The sequence below is a fragment of the Macaca mulatta genome, chromosome 10, assembly GCF_049350105.2.
Source record: "Macaca mulatta isolate MMU2019108-1 chromosome 10, T2T-MMU8v2.0, whole genome shotgun sequence".
In the NCBI taxonomy this organism is placed as follows: Eukaryota; Metazoa; Chordata; class Mammalia; order Primates; family Cercopithecidae; genus Macaca; species Macaca mulatta.
In genome coordinates, this window is record NC_133415.1 from 20,968,760 (window position 1) to 20,992,016 (window position 23,257).

At 54.1% G+C, this 23,257-nt stretch overlaps 1 protein-coding gene across 40 annotated transcripts; it reads left to right on the forward strand.

The window, feature by feature from the left end:
* The first annotated feature begins 624 nt into the window (after nt 1-624).
* On the forward strand, nt 625-22,271 carry GAL3ST1 (galactose-3-O-sulfotransferase 1). 40 transcript variants are annotated; one of them, XM_077948842.1, is made up of 6 exons: nt 1,895-2,077; nt 9,436-9,596; nt 11,583-11,746; nt 18,212-18,340; nt 19,514-19,653; nt 20,812-22,271. In XM_077948842.1, exons 5-6 carry the CDS (start codon nt 19,523-19,525, stop codon nt 21,950-21,952), a joined length of 1,272 nt encoding a protein of 423 aa, XP_077804968.1. In that variant the 5' UTR covers nt 1,895-2,077; nt 9,436-9,596; nt 11,583-11,746; nt 18,212-18,340; nt 19,514-19,522; the 3' UTR covers nt 21,953-22,271. The 40 variants fall into 40 exon arrangements, with proteins under 40 accessions (XP_077804961.1, XP_077804968.1, XP_077804953.1 ...); XM_077948827.1 differs by lacking the exon at nt 9,436-9,596 and having other exon boundaries at nt 11,672-11,746; nt 20,809-22,271; XM_077948846.1 differs by lacking the exon at nt 9,436-9,596 and having other exon boundaries at nt 11,672-11,746.
* Nucleotides 22,272-23,257: the final 986 nt, after the last annotated feature.

Sequence of the window (23,257 nt, forward strand, 5' to 3'; positions counted from 1 at the left end):
GAGGAGGCCCACCTAGCACTCTGCTGCAGGTTGGGCCAGCCCTAGGCACCTCTTAGAGCTCTCTGGACCAGGTCCAGGGATGCCAGAAGGTAGACACAGAGGTTCTGGGTCTGGGCTTCACAGCCTGTCTGGCCTTGGTTCACATTCTAACCCAGGCACTTTCCCTCTGCACCTGCTTCCTCATGTGTCAGTTACCGGTAGAAATTCTGTTCTTTGAAAGGGATGTGTTGAGGGTTCTGTGATAACTTTATAGGCTCAGACCTTACAGACTCAGTAATATCAGGTGTGTAGTAAGTACTTGGTAAACACCAACTGATTTACATCACTTCCTGCTGGAGTCGGCCCAGAAGGTAAAAGCCAGATCCGGAAGGATCTGTGGGCCTACGGTGAGGTCCTGCCCTCAGCTTGCCTTGTGGGCATGTTGGCAGAACCGCTGAGTACCTCCCAGCGTAGGATTCCACGGCAGCTCCACTTACGGTCTGTGAGGCCTGCCTGACAGCTTCCCAACTGACCTTGGCAGTGTCCCTGCTGACGCCCATTGGGATATGCCCTTGTTTGGAACCGCCAGTGCATCATGACAGAGCCAGGACTATAACCTGGGGCTCTCGGTGCTCACTCTGAGCCCTTCCTAGGACTCACCTCCCAGGGGTGAGTGCTGTCGAGGACTAGGGCCAGGCTGAGGAAGGGTGGGTTTGGAATGGCTCTACTTTCCCTGAATCCAGGCACCTGAGGGCCTTGCCCTCTGCCTCTCACTGTTTGCTGGCTGTGTGGGCAGAGAATGTTTTTGTGGCAGTGGATGTAGGTCCAGCCTGTGAAGGGGGAAAGCAAGAGCTTGGGCAGGCTCTGGCCTGGGGAGCAGAAAACCTAGGGCTCCCCTTCTCAGCTGGGACTGGCTGTGGGTGGGAGGAGAGGGCTGTGTGCCATTCCCAGTCTGTCATGCACATGGCGATGGGAGGAAGCGGGGTTGCCTCCAGAGGCAGGAACAGAGGGTCAGGACCTCTGGAGCCAAAGCCTGCAGCCCGGGGGGACAACTCAGGCCTGTCTGGGGGCCTGTGCATCCAGGGCCACACAGCTAGAGCGCAGGCCCATCAGATATGGAAAAATTCCTGGCAGTCATGCTGATGTGGAATTTTCCCCATTCCAGAATCTCCCAGTAATGGCGGGGGCAGTGGGGCTCTGACGCGTCCCAGACCCCACTGGGTGGCCAGCTGGTTCCTTACTGCCCACAGCTGGGCTGATGATTCCAGGCAGGCAGGCATTGGTCCTCATCCATGATCTTGCTCCTCTCGGGTGAAGAAGGAAAGGCCAAGCTTGGAAAATGAGACAGGGCCTGGATGGGACACCTGCCTCCTGATTGCCCTGCTCAGCCCTCAATGACACCCTAGAGAGTGACAGCTGAGACCTCCAGGTGGCAGGACCAGTTGGAGCTCAGTCTCTTGCTTGAGCGCCCTCCACTCCCATGAGTGCCAAAAATGTGTTGTCCCCAGTTGGCACTGACTAGAGCAAGAAGCCATATGATCCATTGGATCCTGAGGGCCCCAGGACCCCCCAACCAAAGTTAAGCAATAGTCCTGCCGCCGCCTTTTTCCCAGAGCCGTGGTTCCCCTCCCCACCACCACCAAGCCTGGGCATCCTCAAGTCTTCTGGGCTGAGGGCTCCGTTGAGCCAGAGGGCCGGCGGCGGGACAATGGCCCCGTTGGCGCGTCCGAGACAAACGGGCCTTGTTGGGCCGGCAGCGGGGGCGCAGCGATGCGCCCCAGCGCGCTGAATGCGGCTTCTGTGCGTCTCGGGCGGGCGCAGAGGGGCCGGGACGGGGCGGGGAGGGGGCTGGCCCGGGGCGGGGAGGGGTCTGGGGTCCGGGGCGTCCATTGGCCCTGGCGCCGGAGGCCGGGCCAGGCTGGCGGCCGCACCTGGCCGGGAGCGGACGCGGTGCGGCAGCGGCGGCGGGGGCGGGGGCATGGACCAGGCCTGGTGGAGCGGGGGGCCCGGCCGGGTGCGCCCCGCCGCCCAGTGAGCGCCCGGGCGGCGCGGCCCGGGCCGAGCCACCCACGCTGAGGCAGAGGAGGACGGGGACAAGGTACGTCTTGGGCTCTAGCACCCACTGCCAGCTTGAGCCCTGCCTCACTCTACTCCCTGGGGGTACCGCCCACTTTACCCTAACCCCCAAACTGGGACCGCGCGCCGGAGGAGGGGAATAGGAGTGCAGCACCGATGCTCTAGACGCTGGGTGCCCCTGCCCACTGCCAGTGGGTGGCCCGGTGGGGGCCAGGGAGGGCGCAGGTTGGTGCCCTCCATGCCCTTGGTTTTTTCCCCTGCCCCCTAACCCCCCTTCCAGGGCTTCTCAGTCCCTGAAGGTGGGATGGGTGGAGCAGAAGGCAGGCTGCTGGGGCTGGGCTGGAGCTGGGAGTGCGTTAATGATTAATAGTGGACACAATGGCCAGAGCGCTAGGGGAGGAGGGGCAGAGATCTCTCCTGTCTCCATCAGCCCTTCCCAGAAAGGGGGTCAGAGCAGGAGCCGGAGACCATAGTAAGGGATGGATCCCCTCTGCCGGGGGAAGGCCCTGACCTGTACCCCAGAGGAAGCAAAGCCACCAAAGAGAGGTTTGGGAGGGTAGGACAAACCCTGGCATCCAGGAGGGGTCCTATAGGAAATCCCACAGTTCCTCTTTCCTAGCCCAGTGCCCAGGAAGGGGGTCCAGCTTGGTCTGCCCTGTTGGTGCCAGGCCAGCATTTTGGTACCAGCACAGAGCGCACTACAGACCGAGCCCTTCCCAGTGGGAACTGCCCCGCTCAGCTGCCCAGAGCCAGAGAGGTGATGGGCACGTCTGGCTGCTGTAACCCACACCAGGGGGAAGGAAAGGGAGAGAGGGCAGCAGGCTTGACACCTGATCCCCGGGCTGCTGCAGTGACAGGTGACAGGTGCCATGAGAATCCTCCAGAGGGTAGAGAGGTGTGGAGGACTGTCCATTCCAGTTGAGAAAATCCAACCTCTTCCTTTACTGACGGGGTGACCTGAGACCCAGAGGGGGTGAGGCTTGTCCAGGGCCACACAGGGGGCACAGGAGGGCAGTCCTGGGCCAGAGCAGTCACTGTGTACGCACTGTTCCTTGTCCTGTGAAGGAGGCATTACTACCTATCCCCATTATCCAGAGGGGGATACTGAGGCTCAGGGAGATTCAGTGACTTGTCCAAGGTCACATGGCTCAGAGGTAGCTGAGCTGACTGCAAATCACAGGAGTCTTGCCCTGGCCCCCATTTCAGGACCCCAGCCCAACCCATGACCTCTCTCTGCTCCTTTGGGGTCCTGCCTTCTTGGATCTGCCTGGGCTGCCCCAAACCCTCAGCTCTGGACCCCTCCCCCTCGCCTCCCTGGCTCCCAGCTCCGCCTGACACTTCAGCGGGTGAGCAGGCTGCTACCCAGGGAGCAGAGACAACGAAGCCCTGTTCCCAGCTGCCACCTCAGCCTGCTTTATTCCCTGCTTGCTCAGGCAGAGCCCTTCCTGAAGGAAGCTCCCTGTGGACAGAGAACGCCTGGTCCCCATGCATCCCCTTCCCTTAATGGGTCTGATGCCCTCTTGTCACCCAGCAAGGGAGGAGTGTGTCCCCAACAGCCCCTCCCACTGGGTTCTGAGGGACTGGGTGTGCCACCCAGTGAAAGAGGCAATGATTAACCTGAGAGAATGATGCACAAATGGAATTCTGGGCCTGGCTGCAGGCTCCTGAAGGGCTCCTTGCTTCACTTTGACTGGGTGAGGAATATAGATGAGCCCTTTTAGGGGCTCCACATGACTCCAGGGCAGAGCAGGATGGAGCACAGGTGCCCATGGGGGTCATCAGGCTGGGGACTGCTGGAATCTCCAGGTGAGGGGCGATGGTGGGAGAAAGTGGGGGCCCAGAGGATGCCTGCATTCCCCCCTGCTAGTTCCGGCTCCTTGGATGGGGACAGTGTCCTTCTAGAAGTCTGAACAGACAGAGCCTGCTTCCCCACCAGGTCGGAGCTAGGAGGATCACAATACAATCAGAGGAGCTAACGCTGAGTGTGTGAAGGGCTCTGCGTGCCTCACAGCAGGCCTGTGAAAGCGTCATAGTACCTGCCAGTTTTTAGGAAACCAAGGCTCAGAGAGGGGAAGTCACTTGCCCAAGGTCACCCAGCTGCGGGGTGGTGGAGCCAGCATTTGTTACCAGGGGAGTTTCCAGGAGTGGAGAGGTGGGTGTAGGTATCTCCAGCATTGTGCATTGCAAGTGTCAGTACCTTTTCACAAACCTTTATATTGTTACATAGTTTTAGGCAAATAAGCGCATAACAATCCTTAACAAATATTTCAGGCATGTTATAAGGTACAGAGACTGATATTATCAACTCCTACATACTCAGCTCTGGTGTTCTCAGCATTTTTGGAGCTAATGACAAAGTGATTGACTTCTTGGTGAAGCTGTGACTTGCAACTCCCCAGTTAGCGCTTCTTTAAGGCTACTCAAATCTCCCCTCAGGAAGCCAGGTGATTTACCCAGACAAGGCAACGGAGCAGGAAGAGCTGGGGCCTTGCTCCTCATTTTGGCTTTGCTGCGTAGGCCTTCTACAAGTTACTGAGCCTTAGTTTCCCCACACATCACATTGGACTAGCAGAGGAGACTGGGAGTGTCTGTCAAGGTCACAGGCGTGGATGCCCTTTGTTTTTTGTGTTTTTGAGACGGAGTCTTGCTCTTTCGGTCACGCTGGAGTGCAGAGGCACCATCACGTCTCACTGCAAGCTCTGCCTCCTGGGTTCACGCCATTCTCCTGCCTCAGCCTCCCGAGTAGCTGGGACTACATGCACCCTCCACCATGCCTGGCTAATTGTTTTGTATTTTTAGTAGAGACGGGGTTTCACCATGTTAGCCAGGATGGTCTCGATCTCCTGACCTCGTGATCTGCCCGCCTCGGCCTCCCAAAGTGCTGGGATTACAGGCGTGAGCCACCATGCCCGGCCGTGGATGCCCTTTGAAACAGCAGAGAGGTGACCTTGCAAGATCAATAAGTGCTTTCTGAATCATCAAAGAACATTAGCCTCTCTCAACTGCCGGGCCGGCTACCACCTGCATCCACCCCTGCAGCCTAGGGAGCAGCAGGGGTCAGATGTCAGGGCTGACATTTTGGAAGTGGTCCTCCGAGCCAGCGAGTTGGGATCCAGCTGAAATGCTCCAATGGGTGGTCTTCCGCCTCTCTGCTCCAGCACCCCATTCTAGAGGGGCTCAGATTGAGGAAGCTTCTGGATGCTTGCAAGTCACTTCCCCAGTACCCCTGGATGGAGCGTTAACCTATCCCATCTGCCCCTTCTGCTGTGCCACCCACACTTCCCAGCTCCTTCTCGGTCCCAGGCCCCTATTGCCCCTTCCGCACTTGGTGCACTGAGGTTCAGAGAGGGCAGAGTGTCTGCCTCGGCCACACAGTGAGGAGAAGTGGGGCTCATGTTCCTCCAGGCGGGCTGCAGATTTTCAAAGTGGAAATATCTTTCTTTATCTTTCCAAAGTAATATAAGCTCTTTTGTAAAGAGTGTGCACGTGTGTGTGTGTGTGTGTGTGTGTGTGTGATCACAGAATCAAAATATGTTCCAGAAAGTATATGGGCTTACTCCCCAGGGAACTACAATTTATAACTGGGTATCTTTTCAGACCCTTATACACATGTACGAATGTACAGCTTTTCTCTACATGAATAAGTTTATTCCATATACACTGCTTTCCGGGCTTAATATTAGGCAACTCTTTTTTTTTCTTTTTTTTTTTTTTTTTTGAGACGGAGTTTCGCTCTTGTTGCCCAGGCTGGAGTGCAATGGCGTGATACTGGCTCACTGCAACCTCCGCCTCCTGGGTTCAAACAATTCTCCTGCCTCAGCCTGGGATTAAAGGCATGCGCCACCACGCTGAGCTAATTTTTGTATTTTTAGTAGAGATGGGGTTTCTCCATGTTTGTCAAGCTGGTCTCAAACTCCCGACCTCAGGTGATCCACCCGCCTTGGCCTCCCAAAGTGCTGGGATTACAGGTGTTAGCCACCGCACCCAGCCAGGCAACTCTTTTTTAACCTCCCTGAGCCTCAGTTTCCTCATCTCTAAATGGGGGTAAAGGCTCTGTGAGCACTGGAGGAAATTATACTGCAGTGGCCACTTTTATATGCCCATCTCAGATTGATTGTTAGATTATCTTTGAACCATATTCCTGCAGGTGGATTGCTGGGTCTGAGAACTGGCACACTCAGAACTGTAATAGCTGCTGTCAAATCTGCACTACAAACACCATAAGGAGAGTTGTATTGCTCCACTCTTAAAAGCTCCTTCCATATCCCCATGGGATTCCCCTCCAGCTACAGAAAGCAGCCCTGGGATACCCTCACCCCACCACCTTCTCGGCCAGAGCCCTGTTCCTGTATGTGCATATGAGCAAACAGCACGGATGTGCCTCAGTTGGTGAATGGCTTTTGTTTCTTGGGGTTTGTTTTTTTAAGATGGGGTCTCGCTCTGTTGCCCAGGCTTGGAGTGCAGTGGTACGTTCATACCTCACTGTAACCTCAAACTCCTGGGTTCGCAGGGTCCTCTTGCCTCAGCCTCCTGAGTAGCTGGGGCTACAGGTGTGCACCACCACACTGGGCTAATTTTTAAATTTTTTACACAGACAGGGTCTCACTATGTTGCCCAGGCTGGTCTCAAGCTCCTGGGCTCAAGCAATCTGCCTGTCTTGGCCTCCCCAAAATGCTGGATGGCGCATGCCACCATGCCCAGCTGGGGAATGGTTTATGGGGGAATAGCAGTGCTGCAGACTCTGATACAGCCCTAGCTGCCCTCTTTTATCTCGTTAGGGAGCTCTTCTTCACCCTGCTCCATAAGTACAGGCTCCCTGTCCTTCCTCACCCTTCCTTTGTTGACTCTAGTTACTCCTATGGCCTCAATTTCCACTTCTGTGCCCAGCTCCCCACCTACCTCTTCCCCTCCCCCAAGACCCCACTCTTTGCTCCTACAGATCTTTAGACATTCTATGATCATGCCAAGCATCCCTCAGTCTCAGTGTGTTCTAAACAGAACCTGACACCACGTGCTTCACCCCAGCATTCAACCTGGCCCTCTCAGCCTCCCCGACTCGGGGACTAGTTCCACCTCCAGCCAGCAGTCACCCAACAGCAACTCTTCCCTCCCCTCCTCCACACCCTGCCGCCAACAGAATGCTGCCTTTGCATGGTCTCCAGACAGCTCCGGTACTTCCCCAGCCTTCTCCTTGTTCCACGTCACACCTGCACAGCTGTAACAACTACTGTGGAGGTCAGCCTGCTCCTCCCTCTCCTTCCTCATCCCTACAGTTCATTTCTTACCCAGTAGCCCATAGGAATCCCATCTGCTCACTCCTCTGCTGAAGACCCTCCCATGGGTCTCTCCCTACAGCCCACAGGATCCAGGCAAGACTCAGTAGCATGCTTCCTGAAAGCCCTGCAGCCCTGCATGTCCTTCTTTTTTTTTTTTTTTTTTTTTGAGATGGAGTCTCACTCTGTCGCCCAGGCTGGAGTGCAGTGGCATGATCTCTGCTCACTGCAACCTCCGCCTCCCAGGTTCAAGTGATTCTCCTGCCTCAGCCTCCCGAGTAACTGGGATTACAGCCTCCTGAGTAACTGGGATTAGGTGCCCGCCATCACACCCGGCTAATTTTTGGTACAGACAGGGTTTCACCACGTTGGCCAGGCTGGTCTCAGACTCCTTACCTCAGGTGATCTGCCCACCTCGGCCTCCCAAAGTGTTGGGATTACAGGCGTGAGCCACCGCACCTGGCCCCTGCATGTCCCTCTTAACCCTGCCCTATTTTCTGGCTGTCTCTGTAGTCTCTCCCCTGCCCAGCCAGCCTCTTACACGTACACACACCAGACACTCCAGCCGGTGGAATGTTCGTTTCTCAATTGCCCTGGGCCTTTGCATGTGCTTTTCTCTCTGTGTGGCTCATTCTAGGGTAACAAGCATGTTAGTTAATGCTAGCTGCTGTAACAGACAAACCTGAAGTCCTAGAAGGCTTAATGCAGTTCTTGTTTTCTTGAAATCCAGTCAGTGTCTGGTGGGTAGAGATGCAAAGGCCTAGGCTCCTCCCAACTCCACCCACGCGCAGATCCTTGGATACCGCCCCATTCATCCAGTAAATGGGAAAGGAGACCACAGAAAAGGTCCACCCACTTAACCTCATCAGCTGGCATTCTGTTCACATCTCACTGGCCAGGACCCAGTTACGTGATGACACTGAACTGCAAGGGCGCATGGGAAATGTAGTCTAGCCATGTGGCCGTGGAGAAAAGGGAACTGTCTTTGGAAATTGGAGACCACACAACAGCTTCTGCCACCAGAGGCCCCTACCCCAATAGGCCTTCCCAATGCCGCTGTCCCCTCCCCAAGGCTGGATCAGGTGTTTTCTCTGTGTTTCTGCAAGCCCCAAACAATCCGTTGTCCATCACTGCCCTCGCCTCGCAGCTGTGTGTTCCTCTGTCTCCCCAGTTAGGACTGTGAGCCCCGAGCTCTCTGCACGGGGTTATCCTGAACTCTAGTGCTGGAATGCAGGTGCCCAGTAAACACCTGTGGGATGGATCAATTTAAAACTATCATGGGCCGGGAGCGCTGGCTCACGCCTGTAATCCCAGCACTTTGGGAGGCCAAGGCAGGTGGATCACTTGAGGTCAGGAGTTTGAGACCAGCCTGCCCAAGGTGGTGAAACCCTGTCTCTACTAAAAATACAAAATTAGCCAAGTGTGGTGGCAGGTGCCTATAATCCCAGCTACTTGGAAGGCTGAGGCAGGAGAATTGCTTGAACCCAGGGGGCAGAGGTTGCAGTGGGCCAAGATTGCCCCATTGCACTTCAGCATGGGTGACAAAAGTGAAACTCTGTCTCAAAAAAAGAAAGAAAGAAAGAAAGAAAAAACTATCATGGCCGCAAGGTGTCCACAATTTATTGATAGGTGGGGAAAAAAGCAGTTAACAAAATATGTCCCCCAAAGAAGCAGGTGCATCTGGGCTCCATGGCTTACACCTGTAATCCCAGCACCTGGGGAGGCTGAGGTGGGAGGCTCACTTGAGCCCAGGAGTTCAAGACCAGCCTGGACAACATAGCAAGACCTCATCTTTACAAAAAATCAAAATACAAAAATTAGCCAGGTGTGGTGGTGCATACCTGTAGTCCCAGCTGCCTGGGAGGCTGAGGTGGAAGGGTCTCTTGAGCCCAGGAGTTTGAGGCTGCAGTGAGTCATGATCATGCCACTGCACTCCAGCCTGGGTGACAGAACAAGACCTTGTGTCAAAAAAACAAAAACAGTTTCCATTCCATCGTCTATATATATATATATGACCAGAAATCCTGTGATGGTGATGACCTCTGGGGTTGGGCTTCTTTTAATCATCTTCTTTATACTCTTCTGTATTGTTTGAATTTTTTTTCAGTATGCTGCTTTCATCATTGAAAAAGTTTTTGCTGGGCACCGTGGTGCACACCTGTAATCCCAGCTACTTGGGTGGCTGAGGCAGGAGAATTGCTTGAACCCAGGGAGCAGAGGTTGCAGTGAGCCAAGATCTTGACACTGCACTCCAGCCTGGGCAAAAAAGTGAGACTCTATCTCCAAAAAAAAAAAAAAAAATTTTCCTGGGGGTGGGGGTGGAGAACCAGCCAAAGATGTTGTCATTGGCTGGGCGCGGTGGCTCACGCCTGTAATCCCAGCACTTTGGGAGGCTGAGGTGGGTGGATCACGAGGTCAGGAGATCAAGACCATCCCGACTAACACAGTGAAACCCTGTGTCTACTAAAAATACAAAAAATTAGCCAGGCGAGGTGGCAGGTGCCTATAGTACCAGCTACTCGGGAGGCTGAGGCAGGAGAATGGCGTGAACCTGGGAGGCGGAGCTTGCAGTGAGCTGAGATCGCGCCACTGCACTCCAGCCTTCGTGACAGAGCAAGACTCTGTCTCAATAAAAAAAAAAAAAGAAAGATGTTGTCATCAATACTCTGGGAAGAGACTTCTCTGGCAGGGCTGGAAGCACAGGTCTCTCTACTCTGGAAATCTTTGCTTCCCTTGGCTAGTTGCTCTCCTCCTCACCGACAATCTCACCTCTTGTTCAAGAGCCTGCACTTCACTCTCACCTAGATGAGGTTCTCACCCCTCTATAAAATGGAGATGATAACAGGAGCTCCCCAGAGAGGATTATGAGGCTGCAGATGCATGACAGGTCCCAAGCCCAGAAGTGGACCCTGTTGGGTTCAGAGTCCACTCTAATAAACTACAGCCTCTGCAGTTTGATGCCAGCTCCACCCTGACTCTCTCTTGGAAAGCTGTCTTCAAGCTAGCTCAGCTCAAAGGGCAGAAAGTCAACGGAATGTTAGCCTGGATAAAACAACGCCATACCATGTCCCAAACCTGATTCCAGCACCTAGAGAGAAGGCGACTCTGGACCTGCCTTGTGGCACTTTAAGCTCTGGTATTTCGTGGGTGCCTGGGGGCTGCTCCCAGACTGGTGAGGCTTTGAGGGAAAGGGGGACTCAGAGCAAGTGAGGATGCCTGCTGTTCCCTGGGAGAGGCTGGCAGCTGCTTAACCTATGGAAGTGCTTAGTGTGGGATGAATGACTGTCACAATAATGATCATTATTAATTGATGGTGGCACCTGGGTCCCTAAATGGTGCCACCTGCCTGGTCTGTGATGAGGCTCTAGGCAGCAGTGCTGAAGGGAGGATGGTGGAGGCATTTCTGGGCACAAGGAGACCTCTGTCCATGGACAAAGCTGAGACAACTGACCTGAACCTAAGATTCAAGTGCCTGAACTGAGTCCTAGGATTCCTGGGGCTTAGGGCCAGGGCACCTAGAACTGCCTCTTCCCGCCAAGGCCTTGGGGAGGATCTGCATCTCCAGTCAGCTCAAGTCCTGCAGAGCTGGTCGAGTGTCTGTGTATCACCATTCCTCACCCAGGTATAGAGGCAGGACACGCTCTTTGATGTAAGATTTAGAGCTCAGGAAGTGAAATCTTGCCAGACTCATCTGAGCCCCAGTCAGATGCTCTGCCTCCTGGAAGCCTTCCAGGCTGAGTTAGTTGTTCATTCTGGGTTCCCACAGATTTTGGATAAACCTTGGTCTCTGGTTGTGTCTCAGCATCTTTACGCCCTGGAGTGTGGCAAGTCTGCATATGTACTCTGGCTTTGTCTGCTCTCTGATAGCTGGGTGACCTTGGGCAGGTGACGTTACCTCTCTGAGCTTTGGTTTCTTTACCAGGAGGGTAGAATAATAGAGGTGCTTGATGCATCAGCTGTGAGACTTAAATGAAATGCAGCAGGTGGAGCAATTAGCCCTCTTGCACCCCAGCCCACCTGCATCTCCCTGTCCCTCAGTCAGCCTTAGAGCCTGTTCTGGGCTCTGTGCAGGCTTCTGCGGTTGCTGTGTCCTTGGCCCAAGGATACCTAGAATCTTTCTGTGCCCTTGGATGAAAGAGCTGCTTGCTTGTTGGGGTCCAGAGAGAGGTGAGGACCGGCCAGGGCTGTCCAGTGGGGGCAGAGGGCCAGGGCAACACCTGCAGGGTACCAGGGTGTGCCACCTGCTATCCCCAGGAAGCAAACTCATGAATATTCATACCACTGGATGGGAGGGAGCCAGCCAGCTTGCTGCTGGGTGTCATTGGAGCATTCCTGTCTCCCAGTGACCGCAGAGACAGCCTGGGAGTTGGACGTGGCTCAGGCAGTGAGTGGAAAGGGGCAGCCAGCCACAGCCCGAGGTGAGTGTGTCTCTTATTCTCCGCCACAGGGGTCACAGGGAAAGTAGGATACCCGGATACCTGCCTGGTGGTGACGCTCTAAGCCAGAAGGTTTACCATCCCAGGCTGGGTTTCCCTGTGTGCATGATGTGGGGGAAGAAGTCCTGTTTCTCCTTCGTTCCCTGGAGGGTGTCAGTTCAGCTAAACAGGAGGATGGCCGGGCCTGGCCTGCTGCCAGCTCTCTGCACTGATGCAGGCCAATGTGACAGGCATAATCTAGAAGGGCAGGAGTAGATGGGGTGGGCTGGTGATAGGGGGACTGTCCATCCTGAGTGCCTGCGGTTGTCACTACTATGGGTGGAGGAGGTGGGAGACCCAGGTTCTAGTCCCGTCTCTGCTGCTGCTGTGCTGTGTAAACCTGAAGGTGTCCTTGCCCTCTCTGAGGTTCAGCCTCCCTGCCTCTTTGTCTTCTGGCCTTGAGGCTAGGAGGCTCTGGCTGCATTGAGATCATCCCTGGACTTGGGACCCTCAGCTTCCTGCAAGCCTCCATTGTGGGTCAGTGGGCACACACTTTGGTGGGGCTGTGGCTGGGACCCTGGGAACATATCGATGATGATGATGATGACAATGATGGCAGGCCCCGCTCAGTGACTCTCTGCTCTGCACCAGCCCCGGGCTGGGTTCTCTTCTTGTGGAATGCAGAGGATCTGCACAGCACCCTGTGATGGAGGCTGAACTGGTACAGGTTGAGTATCCCTTATCTGAAATGCTTGGGACCAGAAGTGTTTCGGATTTCAGATTTTTCAGATTTTGGAAGATATGCGTATATATAATGAGATATCCTGGAGATGGAACCCAAGTCTAAACATTTTTGTTTAGAAAGAATTGATGTTTCTTTCTTTCTGGTTGATTTTATTGTTTAAACTTTTTTTTTTTTTTTTTGAGATGGAGTCTCACTCTGTTGCCCAGGCTGGAGTGCAGTGGTGTGATTTCGGCTCACTGCAAGTTCTGCCTCCCGGGTTCATGCTCCTGCCTCAGCCTCCCTAGTAGCTGGGACTACAGGCTCCCGCCACCATGCCCGGCTAAATTTTTTTGTGTATTTTTAGTAGAGATGGGATTTCACTGTCTTAGCCAGGATGGTCTCGATCTCCTGACCTCATGATCCACTCACCTCAGCCTCCCAAAGTGCTGGGATTACAGGCTTGAGCCACCGTGCCCAGCCTAATTTTAATGTTTTTGAGACAGGGTCTTGCTCTGTGGCCCAGGCTGGAGTTCAGTGGCACGATCATGACTCACTGCAGCCTCAACCTCCCAAGTTCAGGTGATCTTTCTGCCTCAGCCTCCCCAGTAACTGGGACTACAAGCATGCACCACCATGCCTGGCTAATTTTTGTATTTTTTGTAGAGATGGGGTCTTGCCATGTTGGTCAGGCTGGCCTCAAACTCCTGAGCTCAAGCGATCCTCCTGCCTCTGTCTTTCAAAGTGTTGGAATTACAGGCATGAGCCACCACGCCCCACCTTCATGTATGTTTCTTATACACGTAGCCTCAAGGTAGTTTTATTTTTCCCTTGAGGACACTAAATAAACTGTGTGTTGTGCACCTGGGTTTTGACTGAGACCTGTCATGTGAGGTCAAGTATGGAATTTTCCACTTGTGGTGTCATGTAGGCATTCACAAAGTTTTGTATTTAGGGACATTTCAGATTTCAGATTTTTGATTTTTATTTTTATTATTTATTTATTTATTTTTGAGACAGAGTCTTGCTCTGTCGCCCAGGCTGGAGTGCAATGGCGCAATCTCAGCTCATTGCAACCTCTGCCTCCCGGGTTCAAGCAATTCTCCTGCCTCAGCCTCCCAAGTAGCTGGGCTTACAGGTGCACACCACCACGTCTGGCTAATTTTTTGTATCTTTAGTAGAGACGGCGTTTCAGCATGTTGGCCAGGCTGGTCTTGAACTCCTTACCTCATGATCTGCCTGTCTCGGCCTCCCAAAGTGCTGGGATTACAGACATGAACCACTGCGCCCAGCCCATGGGGGCTTTTACATGCATGTGCCTCACATGTATTACTCTCGTCTGTAGGTCTCCTACACAGGATCTCTCCTGTGTCTCAGTGAGGTGTTGTCTGCCTGGACCATGTCCTCATCCACATTCTCTGCACAGGCTCTATAGCCCTGCCCACATTCTGCCCTGAGAGCCATGGGAAGTCATTCATCACACATTCACCAGGTGCCAGGCTCGGGGAGCTCAGGGATGAGTCACCAGTAGGCTTGCCTGTAGCGGGGCACGGAAGGGACCTCTCCTCTGGCACGCCAATGAACCAAGGCTGGGTCAGGGTCAATGGTGATGATGATAATAATGAATATGTGTTGATCACCTCCTGGGTACGTGCATTGTCTCAGTCTCATAGCCTGAGAGCAAGGCATGGTGGCTTATGCCCAGCACTTTGGGAGGTGGAGGTGGGGGAATCACTTGAGGCCAGGAACTCAAGATCAGCCTGCAACATAGGGAGAGCCCCCATCTCTACAAAAAATTAAAAACTTAGCTAGGCATGGTGGTGACCTGGGCGTGGGTGGTATGCACTTGAGAGGCCGAGGCGGGAAATTCACTTGAGGCCAGGTGTTCGAGACCAGCCTGGGCAGTACAGTGAGACCCCCATCTCTAAAAAAAAAATGTTTTTAAAGTAGCCAGGCGTGGTGGTGCATGCCTGTAGTCTTAGCTACTCAGGAGGCCGAGGCAAGAGGATCCACTGAGCCCAGGAGTTCAAGGCTACAGTGAGCTATGATCACGCCACTTCACTTCAGCCTGGGTGATAGAGCAAGATCCTGTCTTTTTAAAAAATTAATCTCATAGCCTGGTGACCGTTCTCCCTCAAGCCAGGCTCCTGGCTGTCAGCTAGCTCCTCTCCCGACCTCAGTCTGTTCAGGGGCTCTGCCTGTGATTACAGAGGGCTCTGTGTGCCTTGATCTTGCTGGTGTGCGTCCATGCACACGTGAGGAGACTGAGGCTCAGGGAGGATGAGGTACATAGTTTCACACCTAAGTTAACAGTGGCCAGGCAGGAAGGGCACAACCAGACTTGGACCCCTCAGGTGGCTGGCACAGGAGGGACCAGACACCAGGGTCCCCTCTGCTTCCCCTCCCCTTATCCTGGCTGCAGGCTCAGCCCACAGAGAGCAGACCCTGCTGTGCTCCTTGGACAGAGCTTCCTGTCCACCCCCACATTCCCTCCTTCCTTCCCCTGGGCTTGGGACAGGGCTTAGGACACACCAGGCAGGGACTGCCATGGACAAAGCAGGAAGTAGAACATTGGAGGTCTATAGACCTGGGCTCTAATTCTGGCCCTGCCCCGCCTTTGCTGAATGACCCTGGGCAAGTTATGTCACCTCCTGGAACCTCACCTTTCCCATCTACCAAATGGGGGTGACAGCAGTGTGTAGGGGGGTGGAGTGGCATCCACTAAGTGGTTGCTGAGTAGGGTCAGTTAGATGCTCTGAAGAGGCAGGCCCCTGCCCTGGGCCTGGCTCCTAACACGGGCTCAAAAGTAAAACTAGGAGGGATGGCCCAAGGTTCAGCAGCAGGCAGCACCCAGCACGTGTGGCAGGGACCTGGCAAGCTTTGAGAAATAGCAAATGGGGGCTGGGCTCAGCGGCTCACACCTGTAATCCCAACACTTTGGAAGGCCGAGGTGCGTGGATCGCTTGAAGTCGGGAGTTTGAGACCAGCCTGGCCAACACGGTGAAACCCTGTCTCTACGAAAATGCAAAAATTACTTGAGTGTGGTGGCGTGCAGCTGTAATCCCAGCTATTCGAGAGGCTGAGGCAGGAGAATCACTTGAACCCAGGAGGCGGAGGTTGTAATGAGCTGAGATTGTACCACTGCACTCCAGCCTGGGCAACATAGGGAGACTCCGTCTCAAAAACAAACAAACAAAAGAGCAAATGGGAGAATGAAATGAGGGAGTGAATGAGTGAACCAATAATGGTGTGGGGGGGTGGAGGAACTGTCCTGGGCGGGGCCAGGTGGAGCCTGATTGGCGGGGCAGGGAGGCTGGTCTGCCCCCTGCTGCTGGGCCTGGACCTCGGCGCCTCCAGTAGTGCAGCCTCTCTGATTCCGGAAGGTACCCTGGTGAGTGGGGCTGCCGGGGTGAGTCCTTGGGATTTCCAGAGGGCAAGCCACAGTAATCCTAATCCCTCCTCATCTTAAAGTCAGAGAAACTGAGGCCCAGAGTTTTGGACTATGATCTGGTCCACGACTCGGCCCTGTTTTCTGCTGGGTCGCTGAGAAGTTGGAGGCTGACAGGGGTGCTTGAGGCTGAGGCAGGTTTGTGCTTTGTGGGCGGCCCAGCCCCCACTCCTTTTGGGGTTGAAGGCAGGTCCCCCCGGGCCTCAGGAGGGGTACAGCTAACACTCTAAGTGATGACTGTGTGCTGGTTGCTTTGCTTAGGAAATTTCTCCAGAGAGCAGCTAGGGGCGCCTCCAGCTTTCCCATTTTACAGATGAGAAACTGAGACTCCATGAGGGCTCTTGGCGTGTCTGAAATCACAGGGCTGGATTGAAACAGGCCTGGGGCCCCTCCATGGCTGGCGGGTTTATTCCGCTTTGCAAGCTTTCTGATTTGTTACTTAAATGTGTTAAGTAACAAATTAACTAACACATTTGTTAAGGTGTTGACAATTAATTGCCTTTTTTTGAGATGGGGCCTCACTCTGGTCACCCAGGCTGAAGTGAAGTGGCGTGACCTTGGCTCGCGGTAACCTCTGCCAACCTCTGCCCCCCAGGCTCAAGCAATCCTCCCACCTCAGCATAACTTTTCCAGGGCATAGTGTGTGTGACCCTCCCCCAGGGTGGCTGACTGGCTTCTGCCTGCAGGGACAGTGGTGATAAAGCCATGCATGTAGTTATTAGCACATGTGACTTTTCCTGGCCTCGGGAGCCCAGGGCGCAGTGCAGCGTGAGCCAGGACAGGAGTGGAAAGTTTGGGACAAGAGTAGAAAGTTTGGGCACCTGGTTTTGCAGCTAAGGTAAGGTGGGAAGACCCTCCAAGCCGCAGCTCTCTCCTGGACTCCAGTTCCTCAGCCTGAACTGCCCCCGTCACAGTCCACATCTCAGCCCCCTGCTGATAGGGTTGCCACGCTTAGATCATCCCCCAAAACAAACAAATAACAACAGGCTGGGCACAGTGGCTCTTGCCTGTAATCCCAGCACTTTGGGAGGCTGAGGTGGGAGGATCGCCTGAGTCCAGGAGTTCAATACCAGCCTGGGCATCTCAAAAATAATAATATAAAAAATGTTAAAAAAATATAAAAATAGGCCAGGCGCAGTGGCTCACACCTGTAACTCCAGCACTTTGGGAGGCCGAGGTGAACAGACCACGAGGTCAGGAGATCAAGACGATCCTGGCCAACACGGTGAAACTCCATCTCTACAGAAAATACAAAAATTAGCTGGGTGTGGTGGCGTGTGCCTGTAATCCCAGCTACTCGGGAGGCTGAGGCAGGAGAATCACTTGAACCAGGGAGTGGGAGGTTGCAGTGAGCCGAGATCACACCACAGCACTCCAGCCTGGTGACAGAGCGAGACTCTGTCTCAAAAAAATAAAATAAACGTATAAAAATGAAAAATAAAATAAGGAAATAACAATAACAAAACCTCCAGGACATCTAGTTAAACTTGAAGTTTGAATTTTTTTTTTTTTTTTTTTTTTTTTTTTTGAGACAGAGTCTCACTCTGTTGCCCAGGCTGGAGTGCAGTGACACCATCTCAGCTCACTGCAACCTCTACCTCCTGGGTTCAAGCGATTCTTCTGTCTCAGCCTCCTGAGTAACTGGGACTGTAGACGCATGCCACCATGCCCAGCTAAGTTTTGCATTTTTAGTAGAGACAGAATTTCACCATATTGGTCAGGCTTGTCTCAAACTCCTGACCTCAGGTGATCCACCCTCCTTGGCCTCCCAAAGTGCTGGGATTACAGGCATGAGCCACCGCACCCAGCCTTGGAATAATTTTTAGTAGAACTATGTCCCATGCAATATTTGGAGTATACTTACACCGTAAAAAATTGTATTCACTGTTTATCTGAAATTTGAATTTAACTGGGCAACCCTACCAGCTGGCTTTGGAAAGGGGGTGGGTGTGTGGGCAGACGCCTGGCCAGCTGTGTGACCTGAGCCTTCTTCCCAGCTGTGAGCCTCAGTTTCTCCATCAGCCACCCCTATAGACTCTAGGGGCACAAGGGCCAGTGAGGAGAGAAGAGCCCTGGCTCTTACTGGGTGCCTCAGCTGTACCACTGTGGGATGGGTGGCACAGGGGACAGGTAGGGCTGGCTGTGCCTTCTGAAAGGTGAAGGATTCAGACCTCAGAGAGCCCTTGGCCTTCCCTGTAGACAGCCCTGGCCCAGGCCTGGGGGGCGGGGAGTGTGGCACAGGGCACGGGGAGAGGGTCTTCTTTTCCTTCTTATTTATTGATTTATTTATTTGAGACAGGGTCTCACTGTGTCATCCAGAGCTGGAGTGCAGCGGCACAGTCATGGCTCACTGGAACTCAGGCTCAAGCAATCCTCCCGCCTCAGCCTTCCAAGTAACTAGGACTACAGGCATGTGCCACCACGCCTGGTGAATTTTTTTAAATTTTGTTTTGTAGAGATAGGGTCTCACCATATGCCTAGGCTGGTCTTGAACTCCTGGCTCAAGCACTCCGCCTGCCTCATCCTCCCAAAGTGCTGGGATGACAGGTGTGAGCCACTGTGCCCAGCCTTTTTCCTTTTGCCTTAGAAAAGTGTTTCATAGTTGGGCGCGATGGCTCACATCTGTCATCCCAGTAATTTGGGAGGCCAAGGCGGGCGGATTACTTGAGCCCAGGAGTTCGAGACCAGCCTGGGCAACGTGGCGAAACTGTGTCTCTCTATTTTTAAAAAATTAAAGTATAAAAAAAGGAAATAATTTCATTATCATGCCCTAAAAGGTATAAAAAATAAGATAACTTCAGGATCTGGGAGAATTTGGAGTACAATTGAAGAAGTTTTTTTTTTTGTTTGTTTGTTTTTTTTTTTTTTTTTGAGACGGAGTCTCGCTCTGTCGCCCAGGCTGGAGTGCAGTGGCGCGATCTCGGCTCACTGCAAGCTCCGCCTCCCGGGTTCACGCCATTCTCCTGCCTCAGCCTCCCGAGTAGCTGGGACTACAGGCACCCACAACCGCGCCCGGCTAATTTTTTGTATTTTTAGTAGAGACGGGGTTTCACCGTGGTCTCGATCTCCTGACCTTGTGATCCGCCCGCCTCGGCCTCCCAAAGTGCTGGGATTACAGGCGTGAGCCACTGCGCCCGGCCGAAGTTTTTAAATATATATTTTTATTAAAAATACAAGAAAAAGAAACAGAAGAAAAAATAACTAAAAATAAGGTAACGAATGTTAGTTATCTTATTTTTTCTTCTGTTTATTTTTCTTTTATTTCTCATCGACCAGCTTAAAAATTAAAAGGAGTGGAAAGTTTGGGGCCCTGGTTCTGCTACCTGGTTCATTTTAATTTTTAAATTTTAACCTTCTCCCTGCCCTATTCCCCAACCTCTCTTTGAGTTGCTTCACCCACCCTCTCTGTCTGCAACCCTGGGGCTGTCTCTTTCCAGGTGGTTGTCTCTCTATCTCTCCAGTGTCTCTCTGTCCCTGTCTGGACCCTGCTGGGGGCCACAGAGCAGGCAAAGGCAGGTCTCAGCTGCCAGGCCTGGGCAGCCTTGGGGGCTCCCTGGGGCCAGTTTCCTGACACTTGCCCCACTCTGTGCTGCCCCCGCAGGTGTCTGAGATGCTGCCACCGCAGAAGAAGCCCTGGGAGTCCATGGCTAAGGGGCTGGTGCTGGGTGCGCTCTTCACCAGTTTCCTGCTGCTGGTGTACTCCTATGCCGTGCCCCCGCTGCATGCTGGCCTGGCCTCCACGTGAGTGGCCCAGCTGGGCAGATGATGGGTGTAGGTGGGGGAGGGATGGCAACCCACCCATGGGGCCCTGTAATTACCACAGGGCCTGCCCAGTGACCTTGGATAGCCACCCTCCACCCTGCACCATGCTGTGCCAGACAGAAATTCCACTGACGGCAGAGCTCGCCATGTAACCCTGAGCCTTGGTGTGCCCATCTGTGAAGTGGGGATAAAAACAGAGCCTTTTGGCTGGGCGCGGTGACTCACGCCTGTAATCCCAGCACTTTGGGAGGCCCAGGCAGGCAGATCACCTGAGGTCAGGAGTTCGAGACCAGCCTGACCAACATGGTTAAACCCCATCTCTACTAAAAATACAAACATTAGCTGGGCATGGTGGTGTGTGTCTGTAATCCCAGCTACTTGGGAGGCTGAGGCAGGAGAATTGCTTGAACCCAGAAGGTAGAAGTTGCAGTGAGCCGAGATGGCACCACTGCACTCCAACCTGGGCAACAGAGTAGACCGTCTCAAAAAAAAAAAAACAAAAACAAACAAACAAAAAACAACAAAACAGAGCCTTCCTCATAGGACATGAGAATCAGGTAACACTGTCTGTACAGGGCTTAGATTGGCATCATCTGAGATGCCAATGGAGCCCTGGGGGCGTGACCTGTCCATGGATTCAAATGTGTCCGTCTGACTCCAGGCCCAGCTCCTGAGAACCAGGCTCTCCCGCTTCGTCATGGGCTGCACTGCACAGACCCGGCACAGCCTGTAGCTGGTGCAATACCAGTGCTTGGTGATACTAAGTTGAAACAGAGGAAACTGCAAATTTCTGCAAAACTGACCATTTTTGTCCTATAAAATGGCAATTTCATGTGGCCCAAGCGGCTACTGATTCATGGTACATGTAACACAGTGGCCATGAATGAGGTCTGTGTGCCTCATCTCACAACACTGTGAATAAGGGCCTGTTATTGTACCCATTTCACAGAAGAGGAAACTGAGGCCAGAGAGGCCAAACCACCCGCGCAGGCACCCAGCCTGGACTCAGGCTCCACAAGTCCCGCTATCCCAGCTCCTTTGCCACCACTGTCCCCAACAATCTCCCTCTCTAGCTACCAGAGTCCTGAGGGTCCCAGCACCCCCCTGAGGCTCTCCCCACCTCTCTGTCCCCAGCAGGACCCCAGAAGCCGCAGCGTCGTGCTCTCCGCCCGTGCTTGAGCCAGAGGCAGTGAACCGCGCAAACGGCTCGCGGGGAGAGTGCCAGCCGCGGCGCAATATCGTGTTTTTGAAGACGCACAAGACGGCCAGCAGCACCCTGCTCAACATCCTGTTCCGCTTCGGCCAGAAGCACCGGCTCAAGTTCGCCTTTCCCAACGGCCGCAACGACTTCGACTACCCGACCTTCTTCGCCCGCAGCCTAGTGCGGGACTACCGGCCCGGGGCCTGCTTCAACATCATTTGCAACCACATGCGCTTCCACTACGACGAGGTGCGCGGCCTGGTGCCGCCCAACGCCATTTTCATCACGGTGCTCCGCGACCCCGCCCGCCTGTTCGAGTCCTCCTTCCACTACTTCGGGCCGGTGGTGCCCCTCACGTGGAAGCTCTCGGGCGGCGACAAGCTGGCCGAGTTCCTGCAAAACCCGGATCGCTACTACGACCCCAACGGCTTCAATGCCCACTACCTCCGAAACCTGCTCTTCTTCGACTTGGGCTATGACAACGGCCTGGACCCTGGCAGCCCGCAGGTGCAGGAGCACATCCTGGAGGTGGAGCGCCGCTTCCACCTGGTGCTCCTTCAGGAGTACTTCGACGAGTCGCTGGTGCTGCTGAAGGACCTGCTGTGCTGGGAGCTGGAGGACGTGCTCTACTTCAAGCTCAACGCCCGCCGCGACTCGCCGGTACCGCGGCTGTCCGGGGAGATGTACGGGCGCGCCACCGCCTGGAACATGTTGGACGCCCACCTCTACCGCCACTTCAACGCCAGCTTCTGGCGCAAGGTGGAGGCCTTCGGGCAGGAGCGCATGGCCCGCGAGGTGGCAGCCCTGCGCCATGCCAACGAGCGCATGCGGACCATCTGCATCGACGGGGGCCACGCCGTGGACGCCGCCGCCATCCAGGACGAGGCCATGCAGCCCTGGCAGCCGCTGGGCACCAAGTCCATCTTGGGCTACAACCTCAAGAAGAGCATCGGGCAGCGGCACGCGCAGCTCTGCCGGCGCATGCTCACGCCCGAAATCCAGTACCTGATGGACCTCGGCGCCAACCTGTGGGTCACCAAGCTCTGGAAGTTCATTCGCGATTTCCTGCGGTGGTGACGTCCCACCGCCCAGCGGCTTGCCTGCCTGCTTGCTCCCTACGGAGGGGCTGAGCAGGACGCCGCTGGTGCTGGCCGCCCCCAGCCCCCTCCTGGTGCCACCTCGGACCCCGGGGTGAGGGGGGTGCTTCCTGGGGGGATGCAGCCAGCCAAGACTGGGCCCATGCACACAGAGAGGGCCTAACCGATATCAGTATTTAACTAATTATACCGGTTTTTATTAAACCCCTTTCCCTCCCCGAAAAAGAATGTTCTATTTCTGCCTCCCCTTAAAGGGGAGACCTCAGAAGTAAAGGAATTTGATGTTGTGTTTTTGTTAATCAGCCTCAGTGGTGGTGACTTGGGGTGGGGGTTGGCGTGGGGGGAGCCACAGTGGTGCCTGGGTGAGTCTGTAGGCAGAGAGCAATGGGTGGCAGGGATTTGATGTGTTTTTGCTATGTGCTATAGTCCTATGTGGTTCAGGGACTCCCACGAGCTACCAAGACCTGGAAAAGCGCATGTGTATGTGTGCATGTGTGTGCACACGTGTGCGTGTGTGCATGTGTGTGCATACGTGTGTGTGTGCGCATGTGTGTGTGATTATCCTAAGGAGTACAACAGTTACTCACTCTGACTGTGTGCCCGGCACTAGGCTAAGGGCATTATTTCTTTTTTTTTTTTTTTTTTTTTTTTTGAGACGGAGTCTGGCTCTGTCGCCCAGGCTGGAGTGCAGTGGCGCGATCTCGGCTCACTGCAAGCTCCGCCTCCCAGGTTCACGCCATTCTCCTGCCTCAGCCTCCTGAGTAGCTGGGACTACAGGCCCCCACAACCGCGCCTGGCTAATTTTTTTTTTTGTATTTTTAGTAGAGACGGGGTTTCACCGTGGTCTCGATCTCCTGACTTTGTGATCCGCCCGCCTCGGCCTCCCAAAGTGCTGGGATTACAGGCGTGAGCCACCGCGTAAGGGCATTATTTCAACTCATCTTCACCAAACCCCAGCAACCTGGGGACTGTTATTGTCTCATGCTAGAGACAACGAAGGATGCTCAGAGAGGGACAATCACTTCACCAAGATCACACAGCAAGTGGTAGGATTAGAGTAGGGGACTGGGTGGGTAGAGGATGTGGCCAGATCAGAATAGAGAAAGAGAGAGAGGGAGGAAGAGACAGGGAGGTGGCGGGGGTGGGGCCACTCAGTAGGGCATTGTCAACAAGCCCTGGGCCCAGGCTAAGGGCTTCTTGCACAGACTTCATTAATCCTCAGTAACTGAAGTCGTTAAAATTACCATCCCATTTTACAGATGTGGGAATGGACATTCGGGCAGGA